This window comes from Rana temporaria, chromosome 6, assembly GCF_905171775.1.
Source record: "Rana temporaria chromosome 6, aRanTem1.1, whole genome shotgun sequence".
NCBI lineage: Eukaryota > Metazoa > Chordata > Amphibia > Anura > Ranidae > Rana > Rana temporaria.
In genome coordinates, this window is record NC_053494.1 from 174,016,198 (window position 1) to 174,040,671 (window position 24,474).

The following is a 24,474-nucleotide window of genomic DNA, read 5'->3' on the forward strand; positions in this document are numbered from 1 at the left end:
CTTCTCGGAAGGCTGTCCACAAGGTTTAGGAGTGTGTCTTTGGGAATGTTGGACCATTCTTCCAGAAGCGCATTTGTGAGGGCAGGTACTGATGTTTGAAGAGAAGGCCTGGCTCGCAGTCTCCCCTCTAATTAATTCCAAAGGTATTCTGTTGGATTGACGTCAAGACTGTGCAGGCCAGTCCCTTCACCCCAAACTTGTTCATCCATGTCTTTATGGACCTTGCTTTGTGCACTGGTCCAAATCATTTAGTGGATGGGGGATTATGGTGTGGGGGTGTTTTTCAGGGGTTGCGTTTGGCCCCTTAGATCCAGTAAAGGGAACTCTTAGGCCCCGTACACACGGTCAGTTTGGTCCGATGAGAATGAACCGAAGTTAATTTTCATCGGACCAAACCGACCGTGTGTATAGGCTATCGGTCTGGTTTCCTTCGGTCCAAAATTTCTAAACATGCTTCAAAACCGAACCGATGGACCGCTGCCCCATCAGACCAAACCGATTGTTAGTACAGAAAAGCATCGGTTCACAACCCACGCATGTTCAGAATCAAGTCGACGCATGCTTGGAAGCATTGAACTTCGTTTTATTCAGCACGTCGTGTGTTTGACGTCACCGCGTTGTGACCTGCTCGGATTTTGGACTGATGGTGTGTACACATATCAGGCCGTACGGCCACTTCAGAGGTGAACCGATGAAAACGGTCCGACGGCCAGTCTCATCGGTTTGGTCCGACCGTGTATACGGGGCCTAAAAGTGTCAGCATACCAAGAAACTTTGAACACAGTTTGGGGATGGCCCCTCCTCTTCCAACATGACTGCGCCCCAGTGCACAAAAAAGGTCCATAAAGACATGGATGAGCGAGTTTGGGTCTGACTGGCCTTCACAGAGTCCTGTCCTCTTTTGAGTTTGGGGGGGACAAGCTATCAGGCAGGCTACCCTTTCTTAGCCTACCCAACCTACATATCTCTACCCCTTCTACTCTTTCCTGTCCACCCCCCCCCCCCTCGTTTTTTTAACTATTAAATTATTTTTACTTTCTTGTGCCTCTTTGGACTCTTACTTGCGTTACCCCACATGTGTATGTTCTTCAATAAAGTTTTCTTTGAACACGCTGGAATATGTACATTGCCCCTGTCTGCAACAGGGAGCATGCTTTTGTACCTCTGGCTTGTATTAATTTGTTTTAAACATTTCATAAAAACTGTTGTGGAAAAAAAACTGGTCAAAGGGATTTAATTTGTTGACACTTACCCTTTCCTAAAACACCAGTTTTGGACATATTAGGTCTTTTCTTTTATCCAGTGTTACTATCAATCTTCTAGCTCCAAACAATACATACTCTTACCTTCTGGTTAGCATAATATGGATCAATATCCTCCAGGGGTTCTGATACCATTCCTGGGGGGATGTCACCATATATAAAGGCCAGCTTTTTACCAGCTTCCAAGTCACTATTTGGTTTCGGACCATCTTCTTCACTTTCTTGTTTGGACTTGGCATTTTTCTCCTCTGAAATACGTTTCTCAATGGCTTTGAGAGACTCCCTGGTAAAAAGTCGAAAGCTGTCTGGCCCAGGTGGTACAATCCGTTGCTGCGCCATCTTTTCATCCTGTTCCGCTTATTCACCATTGAGCTTCATGCATAGCAATACCCTGATCAAAAAAACATACAGATTTTTTGTTACAAGAAACAAGAACATCATCCCTCAAAGTATTACATTTTTATGGAGTGTTATATAAGAATAGTTCCTATAAAAGATACACGGCAATGTTACTCTTGTATAATTCACATAAAATTATTTTTATATGATCGTTAAGAATTTACAGCCTTGCAATTTGCAATAAAACTGTAGACACAAATCATAAATGTTCTAAAATAGATTCTTAAACCCGATCTCCCTTAATTGCTTAACAAAGATGCTATATCACTGTAGGTCACATACTGGATCAGTGCAGAGGCGTAGCTTGAAGCTCATGGGGCCCGATGCAAAAGTTGACCAGGCCCACCACTACCACCCACCGAGCATGCAGATACACCCACCGCACGCCAACATACTCAAATTGGCTTAAGAGTTTTGAGGAGGAGTAGCAATATAGAGTGCTGTAATGGGAAAGGAGCTGATCAGCCAGGGCTTAGGAGGGGCACAACTTATATTTGGGGGGCAAAGCTATGTGACACAAAGTCTGGAGCCTGCATACCCTCAGGAACTGTTAAAGGGGTTTGTAAAGGTACATTCCCCCCCCTAAATAGCTTCCTTTACCTTAGTGCAGTACTCCTTCACTTACCTCATCCTTCGATTTTCCTTTTAAATGTCCTTATTTCTTCTGAGAAATCCTCATTTCCTGTTCTTCTGCCTGTAACTCCACACAGTAATGCAAGGCTTTCTCCCTGGTGTGGAGTGTCATGCTCACCCCCTCCCTTGGACTACATGAGAGTCAGGACGCCCACTTACACACAGCTCCTTTCTCCATCTGCATTGTAGAGAGCATCCTGTAGTCCAAGGGAGGGGGCGAGCACGACACTCCACACCAGGGAGAAAGCCTCACATTACTGTGTGGAGTTACAGACAGAAAGAAGAACCCGAAGTGAGAATTTCTCAGAAGAAATAAAAGCAAAATCAAAGGATGAGGTAAGTGAAGGAGGACTGCACTAAGGTAAAGGAAGCTATTTAGGGGAAAAAATTGTACCTTTACAACCCCTTTAAGGGATTTGTTTTAGCAATTTTTGAAGGTTTCTCTGTCAGTGTTGGCAGGTATTGGGGGAAGGTCACCTCCCGGAGTTACAGGACGGCACTCTCCTTTTGCCTCTCTGAGCTTGGTTACCATTCCATGTTGCCAGTACTGAGCACAGACACTTCCCCATCTTGGGCTGTTCTCACCCTGTGCTCCTCTCCATTCAGGAAATGTCTCACAGCTTCTCCCCAGCCAATAAGTACTGAGGGGTGTGGTCTGTGGAAGGCAAAGTGGAAGCCCTGCACTGGAGCGTGGCTGTGTGGCCCTTGGGCAGATCAGAGCTGGACTTTGTGGAGGATATGATAATATGACAAGGAGGCTGCAGGGGCCCCCTGGAGCTAGGGGCAGGGTTGTGATTGTGACCCATGCAACCCCTTATGCTACGCCCATGAATCAATGGGGTTTGAAAAGAGGCACAGGGAGGGCAGAACATGTGCAAGGTCTGTCACCCATCCTTGAAAATCCACCAGCACACTGGCAGACTATCACTAGGACCCCAAAGTCAGAAATTCCCTGATCTGGGCTGACAACGATCACAAACTACTGGCTTGTGAAGAACCCATGCTCTTGACACCTCTGGTCAGTATACTTTACAGTCCAGCAGACTGTCATACAGACTTTTACAGACCACACACAGTTCTCTTTCCAGCAGTTACAGATTAGCTAAACCAGACAATACTACCTATAGTTAGTATGGACAGCCACTCATAGTCTTTTACCACCAACCACCACTAGAGGAAGATGTAGCTGACTTAACACAAATAATGTAATAGGACAATTCTGGAAAAACGACTTTTTAAAGTAGGGAGTCACTGGTGTCTCTTGACCGCTTTAGCCAATGATAGGTTTATTTCATAAAACTACATATAATATTCCCATTGTACAAGTTCCTGGAAAATGGTAAAAAAGTAAAAGAAGTAAGCGGGTACTGTAGTAACTACCAGCTGTAGACTGGTAACATCATAAATCAAAGCATATTTCGCCAGCACACCATTGTTATTCCAGGTAACGTCTAAATGTTTATTACCACTTGGTGACCGGCCCATGTAGCTTTACTGCTATAGGGCGGCTGCGTTTTGCAGAATCACGTGTATATTAGACATGTGCATTCATTTTCGTCCAAATGCATTTTTGTCTGAATTTTGGGGATTTTCGCATTCGTTTTAACAAACGATAACGAATGTGCAGAGTTTGAAATCCGAAAAATCCGACATAAAAATGCTTTATTTTCATTTTGTTTCGACAACTGTTTGATATAGATAGAAGATTCGACGTGACAGCGACAATAGCGATCTGTGTCTGTTGAACCTGCAGTTGAATGTGCCTAACCTTAACTCTATTAGTTAAAGATTATTCGACATAGAGAGAAAAGAGTCGACATTATAGAGACATGAAGATTCGATGAAGCAGCTAAAAACATTACGATCAACATGAGCGGACATTTACAGTCAAATACTCTGCTATAGAAGAATTCTAATGTTGGTTAACTAGTAATAATAATTAATAAATATAATTATTACTAGTCATACAACATTAGAATTCTACTATAGCTTGTGGGCGGAGCATTATACCAGAAATGTATGATTGCGGTGTCGTACATTCTAATCTTCTTAGAACATTCTAAAGACATCAGGTCTGAGAACTCACCTTGCCAGACATGTTTGTGATCGCCTTGGTGTGTGCTGGTTCACGTCCCGGACTGCAGGCGCGCGGGTGTCAGGCAGTCTATTTAAACCCCTGGAATACGTCAGACCGATGCTGTCTGATCTACAGCTTCCTGTTTATCCTGCACCTGCTATCTGCCTGAACCTTGACCTTCTGACCACCCGGCTTGTGACTTGGACCTCTCTTGCCTTCCGCCTGCACCCGACCATGGCTTGCCTTGACCCTGAACCTGCCTGCTCCTCTGTACCACGTTGTCTGACCATTGCCAACCTTGGCTGTTACTTGACCATTCTCCCCGGCTTCTGCTCAGCTCACCCTCCAGTGTTCCTGCCTACCTGCCTACCTCACTGCAGCTTGTGTGGTTCATCTTCCCTTCTGTATCCAGATCCTTCCAGCAACTCCCACCAGGCTCTCATACCCTTCCACACTCCTGTGCCTCCTGTTTGCACTACCAGGGGCCGCAAGTCGGATCCGTACGGGGACCTTCCTCTGCTCCATTGGGTTTGTCGACCAGGTACGTGCAAGTCTGACACACCATAAGCCTTCAATGACAGGTTCAACCTTAATTAATTCAGATTTTCGGACAAAATTAATTTGTTAACTAAACTAAATAAATAAAAACAAATTTTGGAAGTAACAAAATAATTTTATTTTTTAGACGAAAACGAAATTCCGAAAACAAATATTTCAGTGTGCACATGTCTAGTGTATATACGTGTTTCTGCATTTCCGGGTAGGGGGCACACACATGCCGTTGGAGCGTTGCTGGGTTGTGATTAGGCACAGCACAAGATGATTAGCAAATGCCAGCCAATAGATGACCACCGGCACCCACTGATCGGCGAGGAAGAGGACAGGACAGAGCTCTGTCAATGTAAACAATACCGAGTTCTGTCCTGTCAACAGGGATGTGCCGGATTTTGTTTCCATGCAAAGCATATCCCTTAGTAAAAGCACCTAATAGTACACACGTAAAAACTGGTTAGGCACACATTTAACTCTTTGAATGCCCTAGATGTTAACCCCTTCTCAGCCAGTGTCATTAGTACAGTGACAGTGTATAAATATGCGCAAATACGTGCAAAACAAATGCTTGAAATTATGTCCAAAAAAGCAGATGCTCAAATAACTTTAAAAAACCTACTCCAACAAACTTTAAGATACTAGAGGCTGACCCAAAGTTTTATGATAAGGAAAATCAGATTTTTGTTGATTATAAGTTTCTTATAGTATAAGATGTGGTCAGGAAGTTTAAATATTTTTCTGAATGCCCTTCTGGATTGTCTGGTTGCTGGACAATCTTTGAAAAACATAACATTGTATTTTGCCAAGCATTCACCTTCAATTTAGATTGAAACCTTAACAGGATGGCATTTCATTTTCTAAAACAACCATTTTTTTTCATAAAATACTTTTTTATTTTCATTCTTTGAATCTTAGTGCAGAGATTGTCTCTTCCCTCTTTTAGTGAACACGTGCACTGCCTAAAATGTGTTTGTTTTCTTTTCATTCTATTTTAATTTTTTAATTTTAATTTTTTTTTTCACTAACTAACTAACTAATAATAACTAACTATTAAATTATAGGTATTTTAATTTCCTTTAAAATTTGGCTGCTATTGAACGTAACGAATACGATTTTATCCAAAGTTACGAACTATCCAAAATAACGCTTTTAAACAAAAGGAACGGAACCAGGGCTCGAGTCCTGCGGGAACGCGTGGGAACGGCGTCCCTGCACTTTTTTGACAGCAGGAACGCGCGTTCCCATTGCAGGACTCGAGCAGCGCGCGCAGGCAGGCAGGCGTTCCCCCCCCACGGCAAGAGTACCAAGTGTGGGTTGCGGGCGGGTTTAAGCCGCTGCACCACGGCGGTGACGGGAGGAATGGAGAGCCTGTAGTGGCTTTGCAAGGAGGGGGGGTGCGATCCGAGTGACCCCCCTTCTCCCGCGCCTGCCCCGCGGCTCTGTAGTCTCAGTTGTCTCCGCCGAGCTGTTACTAGAGCGCTTGTGTCTGCCGAGAAAAAACGCCTCCCCCTCCTTTCTACACAGGGGGAGGGGACCGGTCACCTGACCAGTTTTTTGCATGTCCCGCGCTTATCTGACTAAGGTAATGATTATGGGTCTGTACTGGGGGGGGGGGTGTCTGCACTGTAGAGGTGTCTGTACTGGGGGGGGAGTCTGCACTATAGGGGTGTCTGCACTATAGGGGTGTCTGTACCGTGGGGGGGTGGGGGCCTTCACTGTAGGGGTGTCTGTACCGTGGGGGGGTGGGGGGCTGCATTGTAGGGGTGTCTGTACCGTGGGGGGCTGCACTGTAGGGGTGGGGATCTGCACTATAGGGGTGTCTGTACTGTGGGGGTCTGCACTGTAGAGGTGTATGTACTGTGGGGGGGGAGTCTGTACTGTGGGGGGCTGCACTGTAGGGGTGGGGATCTGCACTATTGGGTGTCTGTACTGTGGGGGTCTGCACTGTAGAGGTGTATGTACTGTGGGGGGGGGGTCTGTACTGTGGGGGGGTGGGGGTCTGCACTATAGGAGTGTCTGTACTGTGGGGGGGGGTGGGGGCCTGCACTATAGGGGTGTCCTTACTGTGGGGGGGGGGTCTGCACTATAGAGGTGTATGTACCGTGGGGGGTGGGGGCCTGCACTATAGGGGTGTCTGTACTGTGGGGGGGAGTGGGGGTCTGCACTACAGGCTGTCTGTACTGTGGGGGTCTGCACTATAGGGGTGTCTGTACCGTGGGGGTGTGGGGGCCTTCACTGTAGGGGTGTCTGTACTGTGGGGGGGGTCTGCATTGTAGGGGTGTCTGTACTGTGGGGGGCTGCACTGTAGGGGTGGGGATCTGCACTATAGGGGTGTCTGTACTGTGGGGATGGGGGTCTGCACTGTAGGGGTGTCTGTACTGTGGGGGTCTGCATTGTAGGGGTGGGAGTCTGCACTATAGGGGTGTCTGTACTGTGGGGGTCTGCACTGTAGGGGTGTCTGTACTGTGGGATTCTGCACTATAGGGGTGTCTGTACTGTGGGGGTCTGCACTGTAGGGGTGTCTGTACTGTGGGGGTCTGCACTATAGGGGTGGGGGTCTGCACTGTAGGGGTGTCTGTACTGTCGGGTGGGGGTCTGCACTGTAAGGGTGTCTGTACTGTGTCGGGTGGGGGTCTGCACTGTAAGGGTGTCTGTACTGTGGGGGGCTGCACTGTAGGGGTGGGGATCTGTACTAAAGGGGTGTCTGTACTGTGGGGGATGGGGGTCTGCACTGTAGGGGTGTCTATACTGTGGGGGTCTGCACTGTAGGGGTGGGAGTCTGCACTATAGGGGTGTCTGTACTGTGGGGGTCTGCACTGTAGGGGTGTCTGTACTATAGGGGTGGGGGTCTGCACTGTAGGGGTGTCTGTACTGTGATGGGTGGGGGTCTGCACTGTAAGGGTGTCTGTACTGTGGGGGGGTGGGGGTCTGCACTATAGGGGTGTCTGTACTGTGGGGGGGTGGGGGTCTGCACTGTGGGGGGGTCTGAACTGTTGGGTGGGGGGTCTGAACTGTTGGGGGGGGGTGTCTGTGTAATGTAATGGGGTCCAGAGGTGCAGGGTGCTGTGTAATGAAAAGGGGTCCAGTGGTGTATGGTGCTGTGTAATGTAAAGGGGTCTAGTGATGCAGGGTGCTGTGTAATGTAAAGGGGTCCAGAGTACTGTGTAATGTAAAGGGGTCCAGTGGTGTAGGGTGCAGTGTAATGTAAAAGGGTCCAGAGGTGCAGGGGGCTGTGTAACGTAAAGTGGTCCGGAGGTGCAGGGTGCTCTGTAATGTAACAGGGTCCAGAGGTGCAAGGTGCTGTGTAATGTAAAGGGGTCCAGAGGTGCAAGGTGCTGTGTAATGTAAAGGGGTCCAGAGGTGCAGGGTGCTGTGTAATATAAAGGGGTCCAGAGGTGCAGGGTACGGTGTAATGTAAAGGGGTCCAGAGGTGCAGGGTGCTGTGTAATGTAAAGGGATCCAGAGATGCAGGGTGTTGTGTAATGTAAAGGGGTCCAGAGGTGCAGGGTGCTGTGTAATGTAAAGGGGTCCAGAGGTGCAGGGTGCTGTGTAATGTAAAGGGGTCCAGAGGTGCAGGGTGCTGTGTAATGTAAAGGGGTCCAGAGGTGCAGGGTGCTGTGTAATATAAAGGGGTCCAGAGATGCAGGGCATGGTGTAATGTAAATGGGTCCAGAGGTGCAGGGTGCTGTGTAATGTAAAGGGGTCCAGAGGTGCAGGGTGCTGTGTAATATAAAGGGGTCCAGAGGTGCAGGGTGCTGTGTAATGTAAAGGGGTCCAGAGGTGCAGGGTGCTGTGTAATGTAAAGGGTTCCAGAGATGCAGGGTGCTGTGTAATGTAAAGGGGTCCAGAGGTGCAGGGTGCTGTGTAATATAAAGAGGTCCAGAGGTGCAGGGTACGGTGTAATGTAAAGGGGTCCAGAGGTGCAGGGTACGGTGTAATGTAAAGGGGTCCAGAGTGCTGTGTAATGTAAAGGGGTTCAGAGGTGCAGGGTGCTGTGTAATGTAAAGGGGTCCAGAGGTGCAGGGTGCTGTGTAATGTAAAGGGGTCCAGAGGTGCAGGGTGCTGTGTAATATAAAGGGGTCCAGAGGTGCAGGGTGCTGTGTAATGTAAAGGGGTCCAGAGGTGCAGGGTGCTGTGTAATATAAAGGGGTCCAGAGGTGCAGGGTGCTGAGAAATGTAAAGGGGTCCAGAGTGCTGTGTAATGTAAAGCGGTCCAGATGTGCAGTTGTGGAGAGGGGGTACACATTTTAAGGTGGGGGTGCCAGATATAGGATCTGCCCCCGGTGCCAAATGTTGCACTGTATTTTCTGTAAAATATATATGCATATGAGCGTTTAATTTTTTTTTTTTTCTTGGTGGGGGAGTGGATATTGGGTGGGAGTTCCCACACTTTTTTCCCCAGGACTTGACCCCTGAACGGAACACATTAATAATAAATAATAATAATATGTTTTTATTATTGTTATTTATTATTATTAATTTGATATGTTCCATTCGTTTAGATACGGCATTTGTTATTTCGGATCATTTTTAACTTCATATTCGTTACGTTCACTAACAGCCAAATTTGAGAGGAAATTCCAATACTAAAATTTAATAGTTAGTAATAGTTAAGTTATTTTTAGTTAGTTATTATTTCAGATTTTCTAATTTTCAGTTTTTTCGAATTTCGAATTTCCTAATTTTCTAATTTACGAACCTTCTAATTTTCTAATTTAGGAATTTTCGAAGTTAAGAATGTTCGGAAGAATTCATTAAACCAGTTTTCGATAATTGGGATATTTCTGAATTAACGAGTTTTCGAAATTTGTTAAAAAAAACTAATTTGTAGCATAACAAATTGCACATGTCTATTTTTTAGCTAGTTCCTTTCTACTTGCACTGGCTCCTGTGTCAGCTGTACATCTGATTCCTGTGATTGCCAAAGGCGTACCACAGGTGTCTATAGTAATCCATCAAGGGGGCATGTGAGGGTAATAGGAACTATCTGAAGAAGCACCTTCAGAGCAGGATTCAATAAAAATTTTCAATGAAAAAATGAACACGTTAATGCTTATATGAGACTATAGGGCCAGATTCACATACATTTGCGGCCGTGTAACGTAACCCGTTTACGATACACAGCCGCAAGTTTCCAGTTTTAGTGCCCGATCCACAAAGCACTTACCTAAAACCCGGCGCGCAAACGGGAACATCCGTGACCGCCGGGTCCAGAGGACCCGGCCGATCACGGATCGCGGTAAATGGCCGCTGATAGCGGCCGTTTACCACGTGATCGCTCCGTCCAATGACGGAGCGATCACATGTAAACAAACCGGCGTCTTTTGATGACGCCGGTTCCTCCCTCCTCTCTCTGTACCGAGCTGTACAGTGTGAGAGGGGGGAGCGCGGGTGTCAGCAGCGCTGTGGATGGATCTGTGACTATTGGAAACTTGCGGCGGTGTATCGTAAATACGTCCGGCGCAAGGCGGGCCAATTCAAATGGGCGTGTGCCATTTAAATTAGGCGCGCTCCCGCGCCGGACCTACTGCGCATGCTCCGTTTCGCAATTCCCGTTGCGCTTTGCGCGCAGTGACGTCATTTTTTCGAACGGCGACGCGCGTAGCATAATTCCGTATTCCCGGACGGCTTACGCAAACGACGTTCATTTTTAAATTTCGTCGCGGGAACGACGGCCATACTTTATACAGCAATACGATTGCTGTGTAAAGTTAAGGCACCAAAAACGACGACTAACTTTGCGACGGGAAACTAGACTAGCGGCGACGTAGCGATTGCGAAAATCCGTCGTGGATCGCCGTAACTCCTAATTTGCATACCCGACGCTGGTTTACGACGCGAACTCCCCCCAGCGGCGGCCGCGGTACTGCATCCTAAGATCCGACAGTGTAAAACAATTACACCTGTCGGATCTTATGGATATCTATGCGTAACTGATTCTACGCCGTCATATATTTTTTGTGAATCTGGCCCATAGTGACTGCATTTAGAAGCACTTTAATCATCCCTACGGCCTGGACCAACTGCAGCCCACATAATTAAGGCTCGATTCACACCTATGCATGTTGCTTTTGAGCGTTTTTGCAGTGCTTTTTGCGGTGCTTGCTGCGTTTTTCGACACCCTTTTTTCACCAAGATTTTGCCGCGATTTTACATCGATTTGCATTTTTTTTTTGTTTTTTTTTTTTTTTTTTAGCTGGCAATTTTTTTTTTTTTTTTCCCTTTAACAACCAGCTATAAACAGGTTAAATAAAACGCAACCAGCAAATTGTGGCAAAATCGCGGTACTTTCGTTTTGGATGCGGGTCCATTGAATTCTATTACATGCAAAACACTGCTTTTTGCAGGAAAAAAAGTCCCTGACCCTCTCCAAAAACGCAGAGGCACAAAAAAGCATTGATATGAACATGTTACATAGCAAACCATGTTAAAAAATGTCCCTGCTTTTTTTGCAAAATGCATCAAAAAAAGCATTAGTGTGAATGGAGCCTTAGATAACATTTATATTGTTAATTTCCATCTTCTTAGTTTGAGAACGTTTCGGCTTGCTTGACTGCCCCCTTCAACCCTGTGTAAGGACAGCAGAGGGAAAGCCGTTATTTATGTTCCATTAATAAAATTGTTTGTAGACTTAGAGAGAAAAGTGGAGCCATTTGCATTGTATAAGGCTGTTAAATTACTGGGCACACCCTGATATCACTCAAAAAAAAAAAAAAAAACACAATTAAGTGAATACCTCAATAAAGTCATTATAAACCATTACTTTTACAAATAAACTGAACAGATGGAGACTTCCTGTAGTTCTGTAATGCACATGGACTTCCTCGCACAATAGCTTTTGCTTTGCACTCAAGCAACAAATGATATTTGCTAATTGATATATTAATGCAATTTCTTAGAACGATTAACCTAATTTCAATTTACTACACTTAACGTGCTGGAATGTGTCCAGGAGGAAGTACATCTCTTTATCTAGCAAAAGGATAGGCAGGGGGTGAAACCATCCTTCTAGCTTCAGGAGTTGTACAACAAAACACCACATCTAGTTCATCCTTATGGCTGGGTTCACACCATTGCGAATTGGATGAGGGATCTTCGCATCCAATTCGCAATAGCAGGAGCTTTTGACTGGCTCTCTATGGAGCCAGTTCACATATCTCCGAAACAGGTCTGGTGCATTTTGCAGAAAAACTCTGTGCGTCTCTTGGTCCATTTCAGGTCTGAATTCAGCTGAAATCAGATCTGAAATGGTGAATTAGGGCACACCGGACCCCTGCCGTGAGTCGCATGCGGCTCATATGTGAACTGAGCCAAACGTTGTACTGTATGTAGATTTTTGCAATTATGTCATGACTGTTAAATGGTAAAGGTCCAACCTGGCAAGGTTTATGGTTTGATGTCATTGTTCACCCTATGAGCCTGTGTTGATGGTCTTGTGATCATGTAAGAACTATTCTCTTGGTATACAAGTCAAAGGGCATGCAAAAAAGTTCAAAGAAGTTTGATGCAGTTTAGAAGGAGGTGAAGTGCAGGTCAGAAGGAAATCACTTGCGAGTTCAATGAACTCTGTTGGTCTCAGAAGTATGTCAAACAAAACAAATGAAATTTCCCAGCTCAAACTTACCAACCAGCCTACAACCAACGAACTTATCCTGTCTAACAGTATGAATTAACAAAAACAGGGGTTTCATTTGAACACTTTAAAGATACAGTACATGCATAAGCTGCAGAGCCACTTCAGGGTACCCCAGTATTATCTGCAGTCCTAACTCTAAATTCTAAGATCCTCCATAGTAGAAGCACATTCATTATAATGGATAGGCAGAGGGCAGGTGAGCCTGGAAGGAGCCCACCCATCCTCTACAATGTATGTGCTTCTACTATGGAGGCTCACCAAATTTTGAGTTAGGCCCCTTTCACACTGGGGCGGGAGGCGTGGTGGCGGCATACCACCGCTAAAAATAGCGGCGCTATACCGTCGTATTTGCTGCAGGATTCGGCCGCTAGCGGTGCGGTATTAACCCCCGCTAGCGGCCGATAAAGGGTTAATACCACCCGCAATAGGCCTCTGCAGAGGCGCATTGCGGGCGGTATTGCCGCGGTTTCCCATTGTTTTAAATGGGAAGGAGCGGTGAAGGAGCGGTATACATACCGCTCCTTTCACCGCTCCAAAGATGCTGCTGACAGGAGATTTTTTTCTCTCCTGCCAGCGCATCGCCTCAGTGTGAAAGCCCTCCGGCTTTCACATTGAGGTTGCTGGGCAGGAGTTTTTCAGGCGGTATAGCAGCGCTATTTTAAGCGATGTACCGCCTGAAAAACTCCTCAGTGTGAAAGGGGTCTTAGGACTGCAGATACTACTGGGGTTCCGTGCTTTAAATGTGTGCAAACTAAACCTCAGTTTTTAATGCATACTGTTAGACAGGATAATTCGGTTGGTTGCCGGCTCATTGGTAAGTTAAGCTTGAAATTTTCATTGGTTTTGTTTACCAGACTTTTGAGACCTGAAGTGATTTAAAAATGGCCCAATAGCACTACTCAGCGCCACAAACAGAAATAGATTTTTATCTAGATACAGTTATGAAACCAAAATGAGTTGTAATGTGATATGTCAATATAAATGCTGCACCTTGTGAGGAAATCTGGTTCATTGCTCCATTGTTATATGCGCAGAAACATATGAAAGCGTGTCATAGTCGGACTGTTTTGACATGAGCACTGTTATGACATTTTAGGACATAGGATTGTATAGGACTTTCTAATGTCAGGCTGGTTGGTAAGTTGAGCTGGGAATTTTCATTGGTTTTGTTTGTCCATGTGCTCCATGCTACAAAGGCCAGTTATAGATTTGGGCAGTGGCCATTTGCTTGTACTCAGGAGTATCTCAAACTGATTTCAAATGCAATTGGAATGCACCTGGAAGCAGGGAGCATTTGCTCATTGTCTCAAACCAACAAGTCTATTGACACAACTCCATAGTCAACCTCCCCAGCTAAGGCTGGGTTCACACTACGGTTTTCCCGTCCGTCAGCCGCATACGATTTCAGTATTGAAAACGTACGGGCACGGACGGGAAAACGTAGAGATAGAGAATGCATTGCAAATCGTATGCACTCGGATGCATCCGGGTGCGTACGATTTGCTGGCAAAACGTTTTTTAAACGTACGCAAAACCGTGTTCAACCACGGTTTTGCGGTCGTTTTTAAAACAGTATGGCAACCGCATACGTTTTCCTTTAACATTAATGTTAATGGAAAACGCACATATGTGCGGTGCCATACGTTCCCGTCCGTTTCAGCCGCATACGTTTTTTCATATAAATCGTATGCGGCTGACGGACGGGAAAACCGTAGTGTGAACCCAGCCTAAGAATGCTGGTTGGGGAGGTAATCTGTGCCTGACATAACACTGATAGTAATTAATATGAGAGCTTTTGCCCCAAATGTAATAAAAAATGATATAACATTTATTAATTATCACACAAACCTTTTTGTTATTTAAAGCCTAATTTTGGAGAGAAAATAAATTAAATACCAAATTCTCCACTCCCACTGAGACTGCCCCTCGGTGTCAATGTGCCCAGTGTCATTCTATGGACCCTACTTTGGTCTTGTTGGCATCAGGATCCTAGACTATGTCTGTGGGAAGGTAGACGCTGTGCTGACCAGTCTAGCTGTGCAAAGGAGAGGAGAATGTGGTAAGCAAATTACAATTTTTAGTTCTTCTAGACCTAAAGAAGCGAGTAACCCTTGCGGTGCAGACGTAACCCCACTGCAAAGAATAATTTTTTAATTGCCTGGACTTTACTTTTTTTATAATGTTTTATTGAGCATTTTTCAAAACATAGACACGTACATAGCACTGTAATATTTAACATCCAATTAGTGTGTGAAGAAAGTGTACAATTTAGATCCACATTGTGGCACCATCCCAAAAAGCTACTAATGCAAAATGAAAAAGGAAAAGTGGGTCACCACATCTATTACAAGGTGTGGCTTTCCGGCTTACAAGGGGAATTTACACGAGACTCACAATGGGAAACATAAAAAAAGACAAATATTTATAAAACCATGCATTTATTGTACCATCCACTTTAAAAGAGAGCCATCTCTAAAACCATGTAACAAATAGGTTCAGTTGCATCATACAATTGACAAAAATCATAGCAATATACAACAAGCATGTAAAATCAACGCGTTTTTCAGTATTTGCTTCCTCAGGATCCACTCTTGGAAATGGACAGCTAGTACAAATAGGTACAAAATGTGTGGCGATTAGCCACAAATAAAATAAAACACATATAGCATACATCAAAGTGGGGGACCCCCACACAAAAAAAAAACTACGAGCAAATGGACAAATGGAGGGGTGTATATATATATATATATATATATATATATATATACACACAGGTCATTCTCAAAAAAATAGCATATTGTGATAAAGTTCATTATTTTCTGTAATGTACTGATAAACATTTCATATATTTTAGATTCATTACACACAACTGAAGTAGTTCAAGCCTTTTATTGTTTTAATATTGATGATTTTGGCATACAGCTCATGAAAACCCAAAATTCCTATCTCAAAAAATTAGCATATCATGAAAAGGTTCTCTAAACGAGCTCTTAACCTAATCATCTGAATCAACTAATTAACTCTAAACACCTGCAAAAGATTCCTGAGGCTTTTAAAAACTCCCAGCCTGGTTCATTACTCCAAACCGCAATCATGGGTAAGACTGTCGACCTGACTGCTGTCCAGAAGGCCATCATTGACACCCTCAAGCAAGAGGGTAAGACACAGAAAGAAATTTCTGAACGAATAGGCTGTTCCCAGAGTGCTGTATCAAGGCACCTCAGTGGGAAGTCTGTGGGAAGGAAAAAGTGTGGCAGAAAACGCTGCACAACGAGAAGAGGTGACCGGACCCTGAGGAAGATTGTGGAGAAGGACCGATTCCAGACCTTGGGGGACCTGCGGAAGCAGTGGACTGAGTCTGGAGTAGAAACATCCAGAGCCACCGTGTACAGGTGTGTGCAGGAAATGGGCTACAGGTGCCGCATTCCCCAGGTCAAGCCACCTTTGAACCAGAAACAGCGGCAGAAGCGCCTGACCTGGGCTACAGAGAAGCAACACTGGACTGTTGCTCAAATTTTGCATGTCATTCGGTAATCAAGGTGCCAGAGTCTGGAGGAAGACTGGGGAGAGGGAAATGCCAAAATGCCTGAAGTCCAATGTCAAGTACCCACAGTCAGTGATGGTCTGGGGTGCCATTTCAGCTGCTGGTGTTGGTCCACTGTGTTTTATCAAGGGCAGGGTGAATGCAGCTAGCTATCAGGAGATTTTGGAGCACTTCATGCTTCCATCTGCTGAAAAGCTTTATGGAGATGAAGATTTCATTTTTCAGCACGACCTGGCACCTGCTCACAGTGCCAAAACCACTGGTAAATGGTTTACTGACCATGGTATTACTGTGCTCAATTGGCCTGCCAACTCTCCTGACCTGAACCCCATAGAGAATCTGTGGGATATTGGGAAGAGAAAGTTGAGAGACGCAAGACCCAACACTCTGGATGAGCTTAAGACCGCTACCGGAGCATCATGGGCCTCCATAACACCTCAGCAGTGCCACAGGCTGATTGCCTCCATGCCACGCCGCATTGAAGCAGTCATTTCTGCAAAAGGATTCCCGACCAAGTATTGAGTGCATAACTGAACATAATTATTTGAAGGTTGACTTTTTTTTTATTAAAAACACTTTTCTTTTATTGGTCGGATGAAATATGCTAATTTTTTGAGATAGGAATTTTGGGTTTTCATGAGCTGTATGCCAAAATCATCAATATTAAAACAATAAAAGGCTTGAACTAATTCAGTTGTGTGTAATGAATCTAAAATATATGAAAGTCTAATGTTTATCAGTACATTACAGAAAATAATGAACTTTATCACAATATGCTGATTTTTTTGAGAATGACCTGTATATATATATATATATATATATATATATATATATATATATATATATATATATATATATATATATATATATCTTATTCAACAAGAAAAAAAAAGAGATAAAAAAATCAAATGACATTAAACACCTATTCCAAGCAATACACCAATAACCTCCAAAAACTGCTCAGATAATCAAACATATATCATATACCTGGTTGCATTCGGTATCTCTGGCACATACAGTTAGCTGTTTGGTTCTGATATAGCTCTCCTGGTATACATTAAGTGTGGTAGCGTGGCATGGACAAAGTGAATTTGACTATCTGAGCAATGTTTGGAGATTTTTGGTGCATGACTTGGGCTATGTGTTTAACATCCTTGGCGGTATGATTATTTCAGAAAAAAGGTGCTGAAAGCGGTACAATTATTTGCAAGGAAATTTGGCGTTTTATACTGTAGGCCTGTAATTCTTAGGAATAACTCACTTAAATCTGACCAAACAAGAGTCTAGTAGGCATCCCGGGTATGATTTTTTTTTAAAAACAAAATTATAAATTATAATATAATAAATAGTTATAACAAATAATAATATAATTATAATAAAAATTATTCAATGATGTAATCAACTCAAAATCACTGAAATTTGCTCAATTGCAGAATTGTCGCTGTCATTATTTTTATATGACGAATTTCCCCACAAATCGCTATCGCACAATTCTGCAAGTGATTATAATTTATTATCGCTGTTTTCTAGCTGCTCTAAAACCATTTTTGACATAAAAAGACACTTTTGGTTGCTATGGACAATCTACAGTTTGCAGGCAGAAAGAACCGTTTTTATTATATACAAGTACATGTAGGGCACTGGGCAGACCACTAGGGACAAGGGGGGTGTGTATTTTTTACATACAGTACTGTAATCTATAAGATTACAGTATACTGTATGTAAGGTGTTTGTTTACCTTTTTGAATTTGGCGCCGTTCTCCGCCCCTGTGCGTCGTAACGTCGCAGGGAACGGAGATCGGCGGCACACAGAGGCACTGTGTGAATCGAGCTAGGTCCCGTTCGCTCACACAGCGCAGTGGCATCGCTGGATCCAGGGACAAGGTAAGTAAACCAAGCCTGTGGAGTCTGACTCGGGGTTACCGATCGAAGCACAAAAATGTAACCCCGAGTCAGGCCCCATCAAATGGGTTTCTGCGGATAGATCCTATGGTGTGTACACGCCAGCGGATCTTTATCCGCAGATAAATCTCCCCTGGGATGGATTTCCAGCAGATGGATATTTGCTGACATGCTCAACAAATCCATCTGCTGGAATCCATTCCAACGGATGGATCCGCTCGTCTGTACAGACTTACCGGATCCATCCGTCCAAAGGGATTCCCCGCACGCGTCGTAATGATTTGACGCATGCGTGGAATTCCTTATATGACAGCGTCGCGCCCGTCGCCGCGTCATAATAGCGGCGACGGCGCGACACGTCATCTGCAGAGGATTTCAGCGCGGATTTCAATGCGATGGTGTGTACACGCCATCGCATAGAAATCTTCTGAAATCCTCGAGAGGATTTATCCGTGGATACGGTCCGCTCGACCGTATCTGCGGATAAATCCTCTCGTGTGTATGGGGCCTCAGACTCGGGAATACCGCCAGGGGGGTTAAAGGGGTTGTAAAGGTACAATTTTTTTTCCCTAAATAGCTTCCTTTACCTTAGTGCAGTCCTCCTTCACTTACCTCATCCTTCCATTTTGCTTTTAAATGTCCTTATTTCTTCTGAGAAATCCTCACATCCTGTTATTCTGTCTGTAACTCCACGCAGCAGGGGCGGACTGACAACTCATGGGGCCCCCGGGCAATAGAAGATTATGGGGCCCCTGGGCTTACAGATGGCCACCACGCCAGGAGGCAGTGCAGAGGCGGGGCAGCTAAAATCTCAGGATTTTCACATTAAAAGCATGTCGGTTTCGGATATATCAGGGACAGATGTAAAAAAAACATAGATTTTTACATACTGTGCCTGGTTTTACTGAGCCTGGCATCCCTGATGGGGCCCCCTAGTGGCATGGGGCCCTCGGGCAGTGCCCGAGTGACTCAATGGTCAGTCCGCCCCTGCCACGCAGTAATGCAAGGCTTTCTCCCTGGTGTGGAGTGTCGTGCTCGCCCCCTCCCTTGGACCACAGGAGAGTCAGGACGCCCACTAACACACAGCTCCTTTCTCTATCTGCAACGTAGAGAGCGTCCTGACTCTCCTGTAGTCCAAACAGTGCATAAAACAGAGAAAATAAAGTAACAGCATTGCTTTGTGTCGCGCTACACTGGGTCTGAATAGCTTTTAACTACTTCACCCCTGGACGGATTTACCCTCTTAATGACTAGGCCATTTGCATCGCTTTAACTGACAATTTGCGGTCATGCGACGTTGCACCCAAACAACATTTTTGTCCTTTTTTTGCACAAATGGAGCTTTCTTTTGGTGGTATTTGATCACCTCTATTATTTTTTGCGCTATAAACAAAAAAGACCAACAATTTTGAAAAAAACAAAACAATATTCTTTTACTTTTTGCCATAATAAATATCCCCCCCCCCCCCAAAAAAAAGGCCTAGATTCACGTACCCCGGCGTAAGTGTGGGCGGGCGTAGCGTATCGTAATTACGCTACGCCGCCGCAACTGAGAGAGGCAAGTGCTGTATTCACAAAGCACTTGCGTCCTAAGTTACGGCGGCGTAGCGTAAATGTGCCGGCGTAAGCACGCCTAATTCAAATTGTGGGCGTGTTTTATCCAAATAAAGCATAACCCCACGTAAATGACATTTTGAACGTACGGCGCATGCACCGTCCGTGGACGTATCCCAGTGCGCATGCGTCGGATAGAATGCCTAAGATACGTCGAACACTGCCTACGACAAGAACGTAACTTACGCACAGCCCTATTCGCGTACGACTTACGCAAACGATGTAAAAAGATACGCTTGTTCCGACGTCCATACTTTGCATGGGCTACGCCACCTAGAGACCTGCTTTATCTTTACGCCGGCGTATGTCTTACGTAAACGGCGTAACTAATTGCGACGGGCGTACGTACGTTCGTGAATCGGCGTATCTTGCTCATTTGCATATTCAACGCGGAAAACAACGGAAGCGCCATCTAGCGGCCAGCGTAAATATGCACCCTAAGATACGGCGGCGTAGGAGACTTACGCCACTCATATCTTAGACAAATTTAAGCGTATCTGGTTTCCAGAATACGCTTAATTATACGACGGCGCAGATTCGGACTTACGACGGCGTATCTACCGATACCCCAACGTAAGTCTCTGAGAATCTGGCCCTAAATTTCTTCATCGGTTTAGGCAATATGTATTCTTCTACATATTTTTGGTTAAAAAAAAAAAAATCGCAATAAGCGTCTATTGATTGGTTTGCACAAAAGTTATAGCGTCTACAAAATAAGGGATTTTTTTTATGCCATTTTTATTATATATATATATATATATATATATATATATATATATATATATATATATATATATATATATATATATATATATATTTTTTACTAATAATGGTGATCTGCGATTTTTAGCAGGACTGCATCATTGCAGCGGACAGATTGGACAATTTTGACTTTTGACACTTTTTTGTAAATTACACTGTGTAAATGACACTGGCAGGGAAGGGGTTAACCCTAGAGGCCGATCAAGGGGTTAAGTGTTCCCTAGGGTGGTGTTTCTAACTGTGGGGCGGGGAGTAGATTGACTGGAGGAGGAGACAGATCGCTGTTCTTGATCACTAGGAATAGGCGATCTCTGGGGTGCAAACTCTAATGCAATATCCTGCACGCACCTATTGGCTGCCATGTGTTTAAAAAATCCATTTACCTAGAAGTCCCTCTGCCCTTTAGAGAAGCATATTGGCATCATTTTCACAATAATAATTCTTGGTGACCAAAACAATGAGTCTGCAGTGAAAGACTTGATTCATCTAATTACGTACCATGCAGAGATCTAGCTTGATATTTCCCATCTCTGTCATTTTGTAGCTAGTCTCCACCAGAAGTAAAACGGTTAAACGCTTGCCGATTTCCCCCAGTGTAAACAATTTCTGAGCGTCTCAAGAGACCATCCCACTAGACTACGTCCAAAACAAAATAATTACGTTGGCTTAAGCAATTTAATGTACAATGTATATTAGTACTTTTTTTAAACACCATGTGCATTTTTTTAATTGTATACTTTTTTTAAATACTAATTTACATTTTATCACTATAAACTGATATTTTATATGCCTAATTTTTCATGTTGTATGGAAAATTACCAAACAATTAAATAAAATATATAATTTATTATGTTGGGAGTTGTGTTGCCAAGGCAAAAAAAACAGGGATTTAATATATCATATACTTCAAGTTTTCTATAGAATTTACACTATGGGCCAGATCCTCAAAAGGGATACGCCGGCGTATCTACTGATACGCCGTCGTATCCCTGTTTCTATCTTTGGAACTGATCCACAGAATCAGTTTCTAAGAGATAGGCAGAAGATCCGACATGTGTAAGAGACTTACACTGCCGGATGTTAGGATGCAGTACCGCATCCGCCGCTGGGGGCATTTTGCGTCGAAATGCCGATTCGGGTATGCAAATTAGCACTTACGGAGATCCACAAAGCTTTTCTGATTCGTTTTTTTTCCGTAAGTATTAAGTTGCATGTGTAAAATTAGGGCTGCTTTTACAAAGTGTAAACTGTTTACACCTTGTAAAAGCAGACCCTTCTGTCCAGCGACGCGTGTTTTTTTTTTGTTTTAAATTTTTTTTTTTTCGCCGTATCTTTTTTTTTTCCCGACGCAACTTTATTGACCCAGCGCGATCCACAAAGCTCGGCGTAACGTAATTTCGCGCTATGCACGTCGGGAAAATGACGTCACGAGCATGCGCAGTACGGCCGGCGCGGGAGCGCGCCTAATTTAAATGGGAATCGCCCCCATTTGAAGAGGAACGCCTTGCGCCGGCGGAATTTAAGTTACACAGCCGAAAATTTCTAGGTAAGTGCTTTGTGGATCGGGCACTTAGGTAGAAATTTTAAGGCAGTGTAACTTAAATGGGAATATTTACGTTACGCCGGCTCTTTGTGGATCTGGCCCTATATCCTTTGGCTGGTATGCATTTACAATGACACTCTGTGGTATTTACAGTTTTGTATTACAGTGCTGTAATTTGTGTTCATTGCCAATTGACTAGTGGTAAATTATCTGCCATTTTATGGTATTTTATGGCAAATTGAATTGTTATGATCAGTTATATATATATTGACCCCTAATACATATAATTATGACTGGAATTTGTACTCATTGATATAACAAATGTCAAGTTAAGAGCCTACATACACTGTCAGGTGTTTCCAGGGTTGTATCTACGGCATTGAACGTTGGCATAGTGTGGTGCCATGGTGTCCAACCTGCAGCTCGTGGTACTTTCTGCATGGCCCTTTGCAGACCCCAGTAGTAAGCATTGGGGCAGTGATTTGCCAAAGAGGCTGCAATACCAGTTACCCCTAACAGTCTCACATAGCATTATCCCAGTCTCTGACTGTCCACTGGGTAAAGTTTCTAGATGCCAAGAACACCTGTAGCATGTCTGAAGTCTCTGATCATATACTGTAGTATGTTTGCAGTCTTTAATCATATACTGTAGTATGTCTGCAGTCTTTGATCATATACTGTAGTATGTCTGCAGTCTCTGATCATATACTGTAGTATGTCTGCAGTCTCTGATCATATATTGTAGTATGTCTGCAGTCTCTGATCATATACTGTAGTATGTTTGCAGCCTTTGATTATGTTCTGTAGTATGTCTGCAGTCGCTTATCATATACTGTAGTATGTTTGCAGTCTTTGATCATATACTGTAGTATGTCTGCAGTCTCTGATCATATACTGTAGTATGTCTGTAGTCTCTGATCATATACGGTAGTATGTTTGCAGTCTCTGATCATATACTGTAGTATGTCTGCAGTCTCTGATCATATACTGTAGTATGTTTGCAGTCTTTGATCATGTTCTGTAGTATGTCTGCAGTCTCTAAACATGCCCTGTAGTATGTCTGTAGTCTCTGATCATATACTGTAGTATGTTTTCAGTCTTTGCTCATATACTGTAGTATGTCTGAAGTCTCTGATCATGTCCTGTATCATGTCTGGAGTTTCTGGCAGTCTTCTGTAGCAATACAGATACTGACTATTATATGCAGCCCTTTGGTGCTTGCAGAGAGTGCAGTTGAGTTGAGGCTCCCTATACCTCGGACGCTGACAACGGCTGGCGTAGTGTGTAGTAGCATGTATAACCATAATTCAGACATTGCAGGATACACAACAGTCATTATATCTGGGGCTGAGATGTATTAATAACCATGGCCGGGACAAGGGGTGGGCAGGAGGGTAGGCTGGAAAGGGAAAGTGGGGCGCTACTTGGTGTCTTCGCCCTGGGCGCTGGATGACATTGTCCCAGCACTGTTAATAACTGTCAATGGCTTCTAGTTCTGAGTGAAGGTTGAAAAAAAAACACAAGTCCAACCTATGTGTGTGATTATATAATTAACTGAGAATCATCTTAAACTGTCAAATTGATGTCATTGACACAAGCCCCAGAGGGTCCCAAATAGCAGAAACCTGACAGGGGTTCTGATACTTCCCGATTTAGGAAAAATAAATTCAAAATTAGAAAAAAAAAAGATTGACGCATATACTCTTTTAACACATATGTACTTTATAGATACATTCCGGCAAGTTGAAACCACAGTCAGGCCCCGTACACACGACCGAGGAACTCGACGTGCCAAACACATCGAGTTCCTTGTCGAATTCAGTGTGGAAGCCGCCGAGGAACTCGGCGGGCCGACTTTTCCCATTGACTAACGAGAAAATAGAGAACATGTTCTCTTTTCGGCCCGACGAGTTCCTTGTCGGCTTCCTCGCTGAAAAGTGTACACACGACCGAGTTTCTCGCCAGAATCCAGCTCCGACCGAGTTTCTGGCTGAATTCTGCCGATAAACTCGGTCGTGTGTACGGGGCCTCAGATTTGACATCCGGGCCTATTTTGGCACTTTTCTCCTTCATGTAAAATCACAATTTTCCCTAGAAAATGAATCAGAACCCCCCAAACATTACATATTTTTTTTTAGCAGACACCCTAGGGAATAAAATGGCGGACATTGCAACTTTTTTTCTCGCACGGTATTTGCGCAATAATTGTTCAAATGCCTTTTTTTGGGAAAAAAAACGGTTTCATGGATTAAAAAATAACAAAACAGTAAAGTTAGCCCAATTTTTTTGTATAATGTGAAAGATGATGTTACGCCAAGTAAATAGATACTGAACATGTCACACTTTAATATTGCACGCACTCATGGAATGGCGCCAAACTTCAGTACTTAAAAATCTCCATAGGCAACATTTTACATTTTTTTACAGGTTACTATTTTCGAGGTACAGAGGAGGTCTAGTGCTAGTATTGTTGCACACGCTCTAACGCACGCGACAATACCTCACATGTGGGGTTTGAAGGGTGTTTACATATGTGGGCGGGACTTGCAT

At 44.0% G+C, this 24,474-nt stretch overlaps 1 protein-coding gene across 1 annotated transcript in view; it reads right to left on the bottom strand.

Moving 5' to 3' along the window:
• Nucleotides 1-24,474, bottom strand: part of LOC120944060 (sodium channel protein type 2 subunit alpha-like) — a 216,350-nt gene that overhangs the window by 162,295 nt on the left and 29,581 nt on the right. Inside the window, exon 2 of the mRNA XM_040357834.1 lies at nt 1,347-1,653. Coding sequence (XP_040213768.1) covers nt 1,347-1,601 — 255 coding nt within the window. The 5' untranslated portion in view covers nt 1,602-1,653. The remainder of the gene's footprint in view (nt 1-1,346; nt 1,654-24,474) is intronic.